The following is a 16,481-nucleotide window of genomic DNA, read 5'->3' as shown; positions in this document are numbered from 1 at the left end:
TGTCCATGTTTGAACCAAGACTGTAATGAGGTCAGGAGCTAAGTAGCCCTGGCGGAACACAAAGTAAGCGTCAGTGAGCAGGTTATTGCAAAGCAAGTGCCACTTGATAGCACTGTTGATAACCCCTTCCAGTAAACTGATGGGGCAGTAATTGGCCAGGTTGGATTTGTCCTGCTTTTTGTGCAGGACGTATCTGCGCAATTTTCCACATTGCCTGGTAGATGCCAGTGTTGTAGCTGTACTGGAACAGCTTGGCTAGGGGTGTGGCAAGTTCTGGAGCACAAGTCTTCAGTACTACTGCCAGAATATTTTCTAAATGGGGAGAGAATTCAGAAATCTGGAGTGCAAAAGGACTTGGGAGTCCTAGTCCAGGATTCTCTTAAGGTTAACTTGTAGGTTGAGTCGGTAGTTAGGAAGGCAAATGCAATGTTGGCATTTATTTCGAGAGGACTAGAATATAAAAGCAGGGATGTGCTGCTGAGGCTTTATAAGGCTCTGGTCAGACCACATTTAGAATATTGAGAGCAATTTTGGGCCCCGTATCTCAGAAAGGATGTTCTGGCCCTGGAGGAGGTTCACGAGAACGATCTCAGGAATGAAGGGCTTAACATATGAGGAATGTTTGAGGACTCTGGGTCTATACTCGACGGAGTTTAGAAGGATGAGGGGGGATCTGATTGAAACTTACAGAATACTGAAAGGCCTGGATAGAGTGGACGTGGGGAAGATGCTTCCATTAGTAGGAGAGACTAGGACCCGAGGGCACAGCCTCAGAGTAAAGGGAAGACGTTTTAGAACAGAGATGAGGAGATACTTCTTTAGCCAGAGAGTGGTGAATCTATGGAATTCATTGCCACAGAAGGCTGTGGAGGCCAGGTCATTGAGTGTATTTAAGACCGAGATAGATAGGTTCTTGACTGGTAAGGGGATCAAAGGTTACGGGGAGAAGGCAGGAGAATGGGGTTGAGAAACTTATCAGCCATGATTGAATGGCGGAACAGACTTGATGGGCCGAATGGCCTAATTTCTGCTCCTATGTCTTATGGTCTAATATTGTCAGGGGCCATTGCCTTTGCAGCATCTAGTGTCTTCAGCAATTTCTTGATATCACGTGGAGTGAATCAAATTGGCTGAAGACTGGCACCATGATGCTGGGGACCTTCAGAGGAGGCCAAGATGGATCATCCACTCGGCACTTCAGGCTCAATGCGAATGCTTAAGCTTTATCTTTTACACTGATGTGCTGGGCTCCCTCATCATTTAGGATGGGGATATTTGTGGAGCCTCCCCCTTCAGTGAGTTGTTTAACTGCCCACCTCCATTCACGACTGGATGTGGCAGGACTGCAGAGCTTAGATCTGATCTGTTGGTTATGGGATCGCTTTGCTCTATCGTATGCTGCTTCTGCTGTATGGAACGCAAGTAGTGTGCGTTGTAGCTTCACCAGGTTGACACCTCGTTTTTAGGTATGTTTTGTGCTGCTCCTGGCATGCCCTCCTGCACTCTTCATTGAATCAAGGTTGATCCCCTGGCTTGATGGTAATGGTAGAGTGGGGGATATGCTGGGCCATGAGGTTACAGATTGTGCTCGAGTACAATTCTGCTGCTGATGGCCCACAGTGCCTCATGGTTGCCCAGTCTTGAGTTGCTAGATCTGTTCGAAATCTATCCCATTTAGTACACTGGTAGTGTCACACATCCCAAGGAGGGTGTCCTCAATGTGAAGACGGGACTTTGTCTCCATGAGCACCATGCCGTGGTCACTCCTGCCGATACTGTCATGGACAAATGCATCCGTGGCAGGCAGGTTGGTGAGGATGAGGTCAAGTATGTTTTTCCCTCTTGTTGGTTACCTCACCACCTGCTGCAGACCCAGTCGAGCAGCTATGCCCTTTAGGACTCAGCCAGCCCAGTCAGTAGTGCTGCTACCGAGTCACTCTTGTGATGGCGTTGAAATCACCCACCCAGAGTTTATTCTGTGCACTTGCCACCTCAGTACTTCCTTCAAGTGATGTTCAACATGGAGGAGTAATGATTCATCAGCTGAGGGAAGGCGGTACATGGTAATCAGCAGGAAGTTTCCTTGGCCATGTTTGACCTGATGCCATGAGACTTCATGGGGTCCGGAGTCGATGTTGAGGACTCCCAGGGCAGCTCCCTCCTGACTGTATACCACTGTGCCTATATCTCTGCTGGGTCTGTCCAGTGGGACAGGGCATACCAAGGGATGAGGATGGTGATGTCTGGGATATTGTAAGGTATGAATCTAAGAGTATGACTATGTCAGGCTGTTGCTTGACTAGTCTGTGAGACAGCTCTCCCAATTTTGGCACAAGCCCCCATATGTTTGTAAGGACGACTTTTCAGGGCCAATAGGGCTGAGCTTTCCTTTGGCATTTCTGGCGCCTAGGCGATGACAGGTGGTCCTTCTGGATTCATCCCTTAATTACTTTTTTTTTAGCAGTTTGATATAACTTGAGTGGCTTGCTAGGCCATTTCAGAGGCCATTTAAGAGTCAAGCACATTGCTGTGGGTCTGGAGTCACACATAGGCCAGATATTCAGCACCATTCACGAATCCTCAGGTACGGAAGCAGTCCATGTCCAAATGCAGCAAGACCTGGAGAATATCCAGGCTTGGACTGACAAGTGGCAAGTAACATTTGCGCCACACAAGTGCCAGGCAATGACCATCTCCAACAAGAGAGATTCTAACCATTGCCCCATGACATTCAATGGCATTACCATCACTGAATCCTCCACTAACAACATCCTGGCGGTTACCATTGACCAGAAACTGAACTGGACTAGCCATATAAATACTGTGGCTACAAGAGCAGGTCAGAGCGTAGGAATCCTGTGGCGAGTAACTCACCTCCTGACTCCCCAAAGTCTGTTCACTAGCTACAAGGCACAAGTCAGGAGTGTGATGGAATACTCCCCACTTGCCTGGATGAGTGCAGCTCCAACAACACTTAAGAGGCTTGACACTGTCCAGGACAAAGCAGCCTGCTTGATTGGCACCACATCCACAAATATTCACACCCTCCACCACCAACGCAAAGTAGCAGCAGTGTGTACCATCTACAAGATGCACTGCAGGAATTCACCAAGGCTCCTTACATAGCACCTTCCAAACCCACAACCACTACCATCCAGAAAGACAAGGGCAGCAGTTAGATGGGAACACCATTACCTGGAAGTTCCCCTCCAAGACATTCACCATCCTGACTTGGAAATATATCGCCGTTCCTTCACTGTCACTGGGCCAAAATCCTGGAACTCCCTCCCTAACCGCACTGTGGGTGTACCTACACCACATGGACTGCAGCAGTTCAAGGTGGCAGCTCACCATCACCTTCTCAAGGGCAACTAGGGATGGGCAATAAATGTTGGTCTAGTCAGCGAAGTCCACATCCCATGAATTAATTAAAAAATGACCAAGTATGGACGCCAGATTTCCTTCCCTAAAGGACAAATGAACCACATGGGTTTTTACAACAATCAATCATGTTTTCCTGGTCATTAGGCTTTTAATTCCAGCTATTTCAATGAATTCAAATTCCACCATCTGCCATGGTGGGATTCAAACCCCGGTCCCCAGAGCACTGCCCTGGGACTCTGGATTACTAGTCCAGTGACAATACCACTACACCACTGCCTCCACCCAATCATTGTTACATGGGCAGAATCATAAAGTCACTGCACTTCAAAATGATTTGCTATACATGAAATGTTTTAAAATGAGACACGTGATAAGATATATTATAAATGCAAGTCTTTCTTTCTCATGTCACAATTATTTAGGATATCACTGAGGCGGGGGGAGACAATAGCCAAGCATAAGTAGATTTGGTATACTGTAATTTAAGTTCACGAAATTTAACTTAAGTTTACAAAAATCATAATTAAAAACAGAATCAACACAGTTATGATAGGCCAAATAGCTTCCTATTGTGCTATACAATTCATCATAAATACAATAAACGTACATGGATAGAATCAAAACGTTCCTTGGTGCATTCTTAATTGTGTTCAGTAATTAGATCTAGCCAGAATATCCATTTTGTTATATCTTACAATATTGCCTTCCTGCTACTATCCTCACAAAGTTTATAAATGGATCAGGCTCAACTATGCAATTTTGGCCAAATGCAAATCTCCACAATCCCTATCCTTTGCAGAACCTTCAACATGAAGTTCAACATTAACATTTGCATAGAACTCTTGTGGCATGCAAGAGATTGCTGCTTAGATTCTCACCCAATAATATTTCAGTTCGCTGGAGTTGTACCTAAATAGAAACTACCCTTCAGGATCAGGAAACACTTCCAGATTAAATTTCTCTGGTGGTAGCAGGGAGTGGAGGGATGAATCACTTAAGTCGTAAATTAAAATAATCAATACAGGTACCAATCTGCCTGGAAGAGTGGAGCTAGCCCTATTAAATATCTGTACACACAGACTTATTGATCATTAAATTTAGTTTGTATTAAATATATTTGTATAAAATCATATCGCTAATCAAAAGATCAAGAACTCATTTAAATTATCACCTTGGTTTGTGGCATATTCAGGCATATTCAGTACACTTTGCTGCATGGAAATCTTAAGAAACATATGCAACAAGAAATTTATTTGGAGCTCAGATGTTTGAAATACATTAGCTTGGTTACTATGAAACTGACCTGGGCGGCCCTGACAAAAGGGAAAATGCTTCAAACTATAATCTTTCCCATAATTGTATTGAGGGATTGCCTATTATTTAAATAGAACATTCAACACATCCTTAAGAAAAGTCTTACCCAGGTGGAAGTGGACCTTTGTTCACTGTATTTAACGCCCGGTCACCAGGAGATATAGATGTAGCAGGTGGTGCTGCACAGTTACTGGGTGTTGCATCCAGTTCGCTTGTTGCTACAGCTGCAGGCACAGTGTTGGTCATAGATGGGACAGTAGAAGAAGGGCCATTCTCCAAGGGAACAGGATATCCATTTTCACAGGCTGATGGCAAGAGAGTAAAGAATTCAGAAGATTTGTGTGACAAATGTATGTCAAAACCAGTGCTAAACTTCACAGATAGTCATTTCCTAACGAGTAAATCATTTTACAATTACGAACATCTTTTCATGGTTGAAATTCCTAACAGAATGAATGCTTCTGCAATCTCTTCCAGTTCAACATTGCAGCTCACACCATAGGTCCTTCAATTCTTGCGTTCTGTGCATCCACTCTCTCCCTCTTGCTCCAACACTTGCGATGCAGCTTTCAGCTGCCCCTAACCCTATACAGCTTCCTTCCTAATCACCTCTGCCATTACTGCTCTCTCTGGTTTCAAAAGATTTCCTCAAATCCTATATTTTCAACCTAATCAACTCTTTGACTATTTATTTCTCCTTTGTGAAGAACTCTTATGACTGGATATAAAAGCAAACTTGAGGACAAAACGTTTTTAAAAACTGGATTGAATTTTAATCTGTAAAAGGTCAACTACAAATTCTGGAATTCAGAGATGAAAATAGATGTTGAAATACATCGAAGGGTCTGTCTGCATGTGAGGTAGCAAATTATCAGGTTTTTGAAGACAGTTCCAACATATAGATGATTCTTGCACAACAATTTTTGAAAGCAATGTAAAGGACAAGAAAAAAATATTGCCAAGATTAATTTATTAAGAAATTCTAAAGAACTTCAGTGTGTGTTTTGCTCGAGAGTTCTATCTTCTGGTTAGTGAAGACAGTACATCTGGTGGTAGTTTCACCAATGGGATGGCAACTACTAATTGCTCATTTTCATCCTGGCCTCCCTTATAGTTTTCATTTAACCTAACTTTCACAGCATTTCTCTTAGCATGGTCCAAAAAAAGGAGGGGCCTTTAACTGCTCATTTGAATAATGCCAAAGCAGTAAGTTTTGATCACAATGAAGGGCTTGAAGGGTAGCTGGGACAGAGGGATGGATGATGGAGCCATGTTAATTTAGCATTAAAAATTAGAATTACTGGTATGAACCTCCACAAAAGAAATCTGAAATACATGAACTACATCATAAAGATTGATTTTGTTTATCCCACGTGTCCTACATTAGGTATGTTTGTAATGACAATCAGGAACTGAATCACTAATCCTCAGCATTATAAACTATGTGCGCGTTAGCACTGATGAATATAGAAATGGACCCCTTGGCCTTGTTATTTCCCGCTTCTCCTTTAAGTCCCTTCTTAATGTTCACCTCTTTGATGAAGCTTTTGGTCACTTTTCCTAATATTCCACCCCCACCTCCCAATACCAGAGAAATGCTTAGACAAGTGTTTTGGGTTATTTCTCGGTTTCAAAAGCGCTATATAAATGCGCGTTGCTGTCGCAGATAATTTTCAGTGTACCTATTTAATAAAGTGGTCCACTGCTTGAGAACAAGACAGCTTAACAAAAGCTTTGGGTGAAAATTAAAATAGAATTCAGTAATGTTTATAATTTTGTAAACAATGATAAATGCACAACGGAATAGACTGATTAGAATCCTATATCTAAACTAGAATTAGTAGCAATGCCAGGAAGATATCAAGTTTGAATTATGCTGTAATATACTTTTCCCCTCTTTTGGCAACCAAAATAAAGTATGATTTAAAATTAAAATTACGTTTCGCATTTTTTAAAAATTAGAAGAAAATAAAGTGTCAAAATGTATTAAGTAAAAATAAAATTTCGGAATTTTCATATAAAAGAGAGAAACTAAAGCTGATGCCTCATTTTTGCATACAAGAGGTTAACACTAAAAGTTGGCAATGATATTTGCCTTCTGTTTCAGAATATATTTACATTCCTTTAGCTGACAGAAAAACAAAGGTTGCACCTCGGGACAGTGCCATTAACTTTAGAAACAGATCACCTGATCAGCTGGAACGCCTCAAACTGAACTCTGATGCTTACTTACTGTTTTGCAGACTGATATAATGTAAGCAGTTCAGCTCGACACTACTGTAGTAATATATAAAACATAATCAAACATTGATCAGAGAATGTGTGTGCACCATCTACAAGAATGCACTGCAGGAATTCACCAAGGCTCCTTGGGCAGCACCTTCCAAACCCACGACCACTACCATCTAGAAGGACAAAGGCAGCAGATAGATGGGAACACCACCACCTAAGAGTTCCCCTCCAAGTCACTCACCATCCTGGCTTGGAAATATATCATCGTTCCTTCACTGTCACTGGGTCAAAATCCTGGAACTCCCTCCCTAACAGCACTGTGGGTGTACCCATACCGCATGGACTGCAGCGATTCAAGAGGGCAGCTCACCACCACCTTCTCAAGGGCAACTAGGGATGGGCAATAAATGCTGGCCCAGCCAGCGAAGCCCACATCCCATGAATGATTAAAAAAAAAAGTGACAGGAATTGAAATTGGGAAAATTCAAGTAATAATTGGTTGAAGAATAAAGTATTAAACAGATTGGGTTCAGGATAGTTTCTTCCTTGCTTCTGCTTGATGGCCAAAATCAGAATTTAAGAGTACAAATATTTTAAAGGCTTCCCATAGAAGCCAGAGGGCCAAAAATGAAATCTTATCACATATATTACAATAGATCACCCAACACAGCAGAGGCCAGGTGGAAGGGCTGTGAGGATGTCAGAGTGTGACAGCCAAGGTCCATAAACAAAATTTAAACTAAATTTTTTTTTAAATATACCTATGGCCAGAGGGTCTATAATACAACATTTGCATTTGAATTGCACTTTTAAACGTTGTAAAATGCCCAAAACCCTATACAACAGCAGAAGCAAACAAAAATTGAGACAGTCAAAGGGGACAGGTGAACAAAAGCTTGGTTAAAGAGGTAGGTTTTAAGCAGCATCTTAAATGGAGGAACGGTGGAGAGACAAAGAGGTCTGAGTGACTTGAATTCTGCTTTGGGGCATCCCAAACTCATTACATCTTATAAAATACGTTTTATCACAGGAATGGCCCTGTGTCTGCAAAGAGGTAGTTCACTTCTGTGATTTACCTGCTGTGCTCAGAGGTCTGGATGGGGTGGCTGGTGGAGGTCGCAAAGGTCTTGGAGGTCTCGTTGGCTTTGATGATTTTGGAGAAGGCGATGGTGTGCTTCTGCCATTCATACTACACTCGTCAGCAGACCTCGTTTCTGATAACCCTTCTTGAGAGATGGCATCTCCATTTGTACTAGAAGAGATTTTACAGCTCTGATCAATATTTCTGGCACATCAGTGAAATGAAATTGAACTCAACCGACATTTCCAATGCCAAACCTTCAAGAGCAATCAGATGTAGCAATTAAAGAGAAACAAAGGAGACTCTCCAAACTACCTGCATACTTAAAAGACATATCATCTGAGAGGTCTCATGAGAGATTCTTCAAAAATGACCAGGGGGTGAGACAAGAATGCTCATTTTCTTTTCAATATATTACTTCGTACACCCTTTGTGGTTCTTGCAAGATCTGATTCCTGTCGGAGATCACTCACATTCATAATAACTGTAATGCTGATATCGCTCAGTAATTAAAATGGTAGGTGCTTTTTCCAGTTTGCAAACAGCTTTTACATTAGGGTAAAAATTTCAAGGAAATATAGCTTAAAGAAAAGAAATTGACAATATAATGCTCAATATGAAGAGAAACTATTCTAATGACAGATCCATTATGATGTCAGAGTTAAAGTCCAATGTTTATGACCAACCCCTTTTTACTTTATTAGTTTCATCTAATTTTTGTAAATCAAAATGTGCTGAAATAATTAATTTGTGCAAAACCATAATTTAACAGTGAAAGAAGAGAAAATAGGGCTGGTTGTATATAGTATAACCTCCTACCAACAATGTAATGTCTAATTAAAGAATGTCTTAAGAAATTGTTTATAACTTGTGTTCATAGTTCAACCAGCCCGTTTATACCACTGGGTGGTTTCATCAGTAATGCCCATGATGGAAAAAAATAATGGACGGCTCTAGTAACATACTACCACCTGCTGTTACCAGGTAAAGGAGGCATTAAAGTACATGAAAAATTTGTGTATGCACCAAGCATTATTTTTGTGCTTGGCCTACTTTATGCTTAAAAGCAGAGCAGCCTGTGAACTTAACATATTTTAATTGACTGAATGGGGGGCAGCGGGGAGATAAGCGATTTTTTTTTGAATTATGAAATTCAAATGAGGAACCAAACTCCACCGTGCAGGACATTAATGTTAAAAATAGTAGGGAAGAAAACATGACAAGAGAAAAAGTTAGGTGACACCTAACTACGGTCTAAATAGTCTGTCAGTGTTGAAGAGACAAAAGACAGGCAATGGGGACAGATGCCCTATGCAGAAGGAAGACAAAGTCATGGTTTTTGGCCACCAGGTAGGTCAGAAGGACATTAGAACTAGCTGGGTTTCTAACAATTAAAAAATCCAGTAATTATATAGTCACCATTACTCACACTAGTTTTTAGTTCCAGATAATTAACTTAAATTCCCCAGCTGCCACAGTGGGATTTGAACTCGTGGCTTCCACTCTTATGTTTTAGCATAATGAAAATGAAAGCCGCTGCTGACTTTTGGAAACATAGAATAATTTAAGGTGGGCCTTGTAAAACTGTACTGTTTACCATATCCATATGCAGCCAATTCTAACATTGGTTTGGTTATTGACCATTCTAAAACCGGGCATGACTGCACACGAGCAGCAGGTCTTACTGCTTCATTGGGATAGATTTCTTACCTACATACTGAACTATGATGAGGTTCCATAGTAAAGAGTGATTCATGTACATAGGTCTCTGCAACTTAACTTTAGTGCTCTACTACACACATAACAGCCATCATCATGGTCTCTAAATCTGAATGTGATCTTTTAAATTATTGAGAAAAGGATGTATAATTTTGAAGAGAATGAAGGAAGAACTCTGATAGCCAGGTTTTACCTTGATGGGTTTAAAACATACGCCTCACTGCCACATCTGGAAGTCTTATTTGGTGAGTTACCTGAAAGAAGTCAAAGCATACACTGAAGTTATGAAAACTTAGTTTGGCAGTGATTTAATACAAGGGGCGGGCATGGGTTCATTCCCACTGTCCATACCAGCAATCACACAGACACAAATTATCTATCCATTAGAACAGCATCACCATAAAGGTAATCCTTCTAAACTTCAAACTTCAGTTGTTTCAAATGGGGTCCACATTATCTGGCCTTCTTAATAGTCACAGTGCATATTCTGAGTTGATGAGAAAAGGGAAGGCCGAGAACTTAATTTCAAAAAAATACACAGGTACATAAAAAGGGAAAGCATTTTCAGTTAGCCAGGAGTTTTATTTTCTTCATTTGGGAATATAGTGATGGATGAGACAACTGTGGTGCATCTGGTCATCTGTGTCTATCTCTTAGTCTCCCATTTTATTTGGCCAGATATTTGTCCAACTTGCAACAAAATGCCTACCTCGGCAGTCCATTCCATATTCACCACACTCTGTATAAAGTGGCTAAATTTGAAATGTCTTTTCATCTTTCCACCTATTCATCTTTGCAGAAATAAATCTAGGCAGAAGTGCTCACATAGACATCCACAACATGGTACTAAACACTCCTGACATGGGAAACGTCAAAAGAAAAAGATGCATTAACTCCTATACCTATGTTTTATTTTCAAACTGAAAACTTGAGTAAGGGACACACAATGTGGGCAATATTTCCTCCAAGATGCCCGTGGCTGTGGTCAGGGAGTAAAGTGGAATGCATCGAGCATTGAAATAAAAAGGCCACACAGTCAGTTTGTTGGGAGAAATCTTCAGGAATGTAAGTCATGATTTTTAAAATGTAAAATGCTCATGGACAAAAAAGTAGCCACCCAGTACCAAGAAAATTTAGGGGAAAACATTGATTCTGGGTCTGTGTCAATGACTCTACATATTATTCCAGATTTTTAAAAAATTTGTGCATGAGATGTCATCATCACAGGAAAGGCCCAACATCTATTGCCCATTTCTAACTATCCATTTCTAATTGCCCTTGAGGAGGAGGTGGTGAGTCACTTTCTTGAACACAACTGAGGGGCTTGCTAGGCCATTTCAGAGGCTGTTAAAAGTCAACCACATTACTGTGGATCAGGAGTCACAAAGGCCAGAGCAGGTAGGTCGGAAGGGCATTAGAGCTAGCTGGGTTTTTAACAATAAAATATCCAGTAGTTATATGGTCACCAATTTTTGTACCAGCTTTTTATTCCAGGTTTAGTTTAATTAACTGAATTTAAATTCCTCAGCTGCCGTGGTGGGATTTAAACTCATGTCTTCAGATCATTAGTCCAGGTCTTTGGATTATTAGCCCAGTAACATAACCATCTTGAATATTGTTGAAGAGAGAGACATGTTGCCAAATGTTCTCTTCTTGCATTCATCAGGACAAAAGAACGCCAAAATACAAACGATCATAACAATTTATACCGGAGACAAGAGGTGCTGACTGGTTGGAAAGTTGACTCTGATTGACCGAAGTGTTGTCATGAAGAAAGGAACAGAAAACTCTTGGCTCCCCATGCTTGCGGGTAATACAAAAAAAGGTGCAAGGCTTGAACATATTCCTTTTGTTTGCAGAGAATGTATGAATTGTGTATGAATGTATGTCACTCCGAGCAAGCATAATTGAGTCATGTTACAAGCTTGATAGATTATCTTAAATTCACTGTTAGTGCAGCTATTAGCATACTCGGCGGAATCACTTGTAACAGTAGACATTTTGTTACGAGTTGTGCAAGCACAGGCTGGTTGAGTACGGCCTGTATTCTGTCTGTTATGGACAGCCGGAGGAACATGTCGTTTGACTCAATCAGCCAAATGTTGGGACGGCCCACATACCTGGCATCATAATGGTGCTGAAATTCATACACGACGTTGCTCAGTTGTGTGGTATTGAGTGGTAATTTGCTACTGTTTCTCTCCTTACCTGAGTAACTGCCACAGACGTGTGTATTTAAGGATATTTTAAACTATACCTACGGCCTATGCTGCATTCACATCCCAAATAAAGGAATGCACCTTTTCCCAGCTCTGACAGCTGTCAATGATACCAAACACTTTGCATTTGAATTATTTTTCAAATTCAGGAACAGTCTTTGTTCCGTTAGTGCACCTCATAATTACTAGCAACATTTACAAGAAATTAATGGAAGTAACAATTAGGTTGGCCCCAGAGACAAATATTTTAAATGTACTGATCTTAATTATTAACTTATAGCTGATCTTTTCAGACAGGCTATTTAGAAGCTGTCTTTTTACCATTCCACTGCAACAGGGGCTAAATATTCCAATCCTAGAATGGTTTTAACAGACCAATTGCAATCAACAGAGAATGATTTAGCAGTTGCATTTATATAGGACCTTATCAAAGCTCTCAAGAGAGACAATAGTATAGGCAACAAGGTAATTTGATAGGTTCAACCTTTAACTCATAATCAATAATTTCATTGGAACATATTATCCACAGAACATTATGTTGGTGAAACAGGGTTCCAATTTTCTTACATACTTGTTGCAGCTGCAGTGTCACCATTAGTTAAGACTTCTGGGTCAACAGTTAACCCATCCAAGGACACAATAAGTTCACTTGCCCCGTCCACAATATCTCGCTCGTTTGAGAGTGGTAACTTTATAACCACATCATCAACTGGGAAAAAAAGATGTAAATGCAAAATTAGTCAGGGGTGCCGGACAATGATTCATTATTTGTTCTCTGCACAAGGCTGACTGCATCAATGCAAGCTATACACTTCTGCAGTACCAGTAAAACAGAAATGCATCAAAATGCTTTGTTGAATTAATTGCTCGGCTGGAATGTTATCCTGCATAAATACCATTGCTGATCACGAGATGCTGATAAAAAAGATACCATACAAAATAAAAGTGACAACAAAAACCAAATACATTAGTGAATTTAAGGCTGTAGTTAGATACTATTTCAGTTAGCTGCTAAACAAAAAGCTCAAGCGTTACATTTAGAAACATTAGAACATAGAGCTGGAGTAATATACTTAGGTCTTTAAGCCTGCTCCATCATTCAACATGGCTGATCTTCTACCTCAATTCCACCTTCCCACACTAGGTGCATAAAATTATGAGGGGCTCAGATAGGGTAGACAGGAAGGAACTCTTCCCCTTAGTGGAGGGATCAATAACCAGGGGGCATAGATTTAAGGTAAGGGGCACAAGGTTTAGAGGGGATGTGAGGAAGAATTTTTTCACCCAGAGGGTGGTGGGAATCTGGAACTCACTGCCTGAAAGGGTGGTAGAGGCAGAAACCCTCATAACATTTAAGAAGTATTTGTATGTGCACTTGCCGTGCCAAGGCATACAAGGCTATGGGCCTAGTGCTGGAAAATGGGATTAGAATAGTTAGGTACTTGTTTGACCGATGGAGACTCAATGGGCCGAAGGGCCTTTTCTGTGCTGTAGACCTCTATGACTATGACACTGCCCCTTTATCCCTTAATTCCCTTAGTACCCAAAAATCTATCCATCTCTATCTTGAATATAGTCAACGACTGTGCATCCACACCCACTGGGGTAGAGAAGTCTAAAGGTTCATAAATCTTTGAGTGAAGAAATTTCCCCTCATCTCAGTCCTAAATTCCCCTTCAACAAAACCAGAAAATCCTGGAAAAACTCAGCAGGTCTGGCAGCATCTGTGGAAAGAGATACAGAGTTAACCTTGAGAGTCCGTATGATTCTTCTTCAGAGCTAAAGAGAGATAGAAATGTGATGGATTTTATACTGTTTAAGAGGGGGTGGAGCAAAATAGAAGGTCAGGGATAGGTGGGAGTTACGGAGAAATTTGACAAAGGTGCCATGGACACAGAACAAAGGGAGTGTTAATAGTACTGTTAAAGACAAAGGAAGGTGCTGATCGTGGCATCAAAGTAAGATAGCAGAATGTGTTAATAGCAGAACAAGGGTCAGAGCTCTGTAAAAGCAAAGTATAAGAACAAGCAACAGGTGGCCCTGTTGGGTGGCGGGGGGTGGTTAGAGGAAAAATAAAAAACAACTAAATAATAAATGGATTTAAAAAGGGGTAAAGATGGAGGAGAGAGTTCATGGTCTGAAGTCGAACTCAACGTTAAGTCCGGAAGGCTGTAAAATGCCTAACTGGAAGATGAGGTACTGTTCCTCCAGTTTGCGTTGGGCTTCACCAGAACATTCCAGTTGGCCAAGTTTTAAAAACCGACAAAAGATGACCAAAAGATAAATAAAGAGGGAGAAAACAAACTTTGAGAGTAAACTAGCAAGTAATATAAAAACAGACAGTAAAAGTTTCTTTAGATATATAACAAGGAAGAGAGAGGCCAAAGTGAACAGAGAATGAGGCTGGGGAAAAAATAATGCGGAATCAGGAAATGGCAAAGGAATTGAAAAAATACTTTGCATCAGTCTTCACAGTAGAAGACACTAATAGCATTCCAAAAATACTAAATAATAAAGAGGCAAAAGGCAGGGAGGAAATAAACGCAATAACTGTCGCTAGAGAAAAAGTAATAAGGAAACTAATGGGGCTAAAGGCCGTTAAGTCCCCTCAATCTTATGGGTTGCATCTTAGGATATTAAAGGAAGTAGCTGCAGAGATAGGGGATGCACTGGTAGTAATAATAGGATTGGAAAACTGCCAATGTAACACCCTTATTCAAAAAGGGAGACAAAAACCAGCTAACTATAGGTTAGTTAGCTTAACCTCTGTCATTGAGAAGATGTTAGAGTCTATTATAAAAGATGTAATAGCAGAGCATTTAGAAATGCATAATATAATCGAGCAGAGTCAGCATGGCTTCATGAAGGGGAAATCACGCCTGACAAATTTATTAGAATTCTTTGAGGAGGTAACAAGCAGGATAGATAAAGGGGAACCAATAGATGTAATATATTTGGGTTTCCAAAAGGTGTTTGATAAGGTACCGCACATAAGGCTACTTAATAAGGTAAAAGCCCATGGTGTTAGGGGTAGTATATTAGCATGGATTGAGGATTGGCTAACTAATAGGAGACAGAGAGTTGGGATAAGTGGGGCATTTTCAGGAAGACAACCTGTAACTACTGGAGTGCCACAGGGATCAGTGCTGGGGCCTCAATTATTTATAATATATATTAATGACTTGGATGAGGGAAGTGAAAGTACTATTGTCAAGATGGTGGATGACACAAAACGTGGGAAAGCAAGTGGTGAGGATGACACAAAATCTACAGAGGGATATAGGCAGGTTAAGTGAGTGGGCAGAAACTTGGCAAATGGAAAAAATGTGGGAAAATGTGAGTTTTTGCACGTTGGCAGGAACAGTAAAGGAGCTGAATATTATTTAAATGCAGAAAGAAAGCTGCAGCACAGAGGGGTTTGAGGGCCCTCATGCATGAATCACAAAAAGCTAGTATACAAGTTCAGCAGGTAATAGGGAAGGCAAATGGAATGTTGACCTTTATTTCAAAGGGAATGGAGTATAAAAATAAGGAAGTCTTGCTAAAACTACACAAAGCACTCGTTAGACCACACCTAGAATACTGTGAACAGTTTTGGTCCCCTTGTCTACGGAAAGATATACTGGCATTAGGGGCAGTCCAGAGATGGTTCACTAGGTTGATCCCAGGTATGGAGGGATTTTCTTATGAGGAGAGGTTGAGTATGTTGGGCCTGTACTCAATGGAGTTTAGAAGAATGAGGGGCCAATATAATGAAACATATAAAATTCTTAGGGGGCTTGACAGGGTAGATAACAAGAGGTTATTTCCCTTTGTGGAAGAGTCAAGGACCAGAGGGCATAATCTCAGAGTAAGGGGTCACCCATTTGAGACAGAGATGAGGAGGAATTTCTTCTCTCAGAGGGTAGTGAATCTGTGGAATTCTTTACCACAGAGGGCTGTAGAGGTTGGGTCGATAAGTATATTCAAGGCTGAGATAGACAGATTTTTAATCAGTAATGGAATCAAGGGTTATGGGGGAAAGGCAGGAAAGTGGAATGAGGATTATCAGATCAACCATGAGCTTATCGAATGGCGGAGCAGACTCAATGGGCTGAATGGCCATCTTATGGACTGATATGTGGGCATGAGAGCAAGATGATGAGTTGAAATGGCAAGTGACAGGAAGGTCTGGGTCATGCTTGTGGACTGAGCGAAGGTGTTCTGCAAAGCTGTCATCCAGTCTGCATTTAGTCTCCCCAAAGTAGAGGACCGTTTTGGGAACAGTGAATATAGTAGACCAAATTGAAGGAGGTGGAAGTGAAGCACTGCTTCACCTGAAAGGTGTATTTGGGGCGTTGGACGGTGAGGAGGGAGGAAGTAAAGGGGCAGGTGTTACACCTTTTGTGATTGCATGGGAAGGTGCCATGGGAAGGGGATGAGGAGTTGGGGGCGATGGAGGAGTGGACCGGGTGCAACGGAGGGAATGGTCCCTACGGAATGCTGATAGGGGTCAGGGGAAAATGTGTTTTGGTGTTGGCATCATGCTGAAG

At 41.1% G+C, this 16,481-nt stretch overlaps 1 protein-coding gene across 1 annotated transcript in view; it reads right to left on the bottom strand.

Annotated features, from left to right (window-relative positions):
* Window positions 1–16,481, bottom strand: part of LOC144688416 (E3 ubiquitin-protein ligase Itchy-like) — an 89,718-nt gene that overhangs the window by 38,975 nt on the left and 34,262 nt on the right. Inside the window, exons 6-9 of the mRNA XM_078554916.1 lie at window positions 12,521–12,658; window positions 9,924–9,984; window positions 8,007–8,182; window positions 4,805–5,003 (exon numbers count right to left, since the gene is read on the bottom strand). Of these exons, the coding sequence (XP_078411042.1) occupies window positions 4,805–5,003; window positions 8,007–8,182; window positions 9,924–9,984; window positions 12,521–12,658 (574 nt within the window). The remainder of the gene's footprint in view (window positions 1–4,804; window positions 5,004–8,006; window positions 8,183–9,923; window positions 9,985–12,520; window positions 12,659–16,481) is intronic.

The sequence above is a fragment of the Cetorhinus maximus genome, chromosome 13 (genome assembly GCF_964194155.1).
Source record: "Cetorhinus maximus chromosome 13, sCetMax3.hap1.1, whole genome shotgun sequence".
Lineage (NCBI taxonomy): Eukaryota > Metazoa > Chordata > Chondrichthyes > Lamniformes > Cetorhinidae > Cetorhinus > Cetorhinus maximus.
Note: the sequence above shows the minus strand (reverse complement) of the source record. Positions and strands in the feature narration are given on the sequence as shown.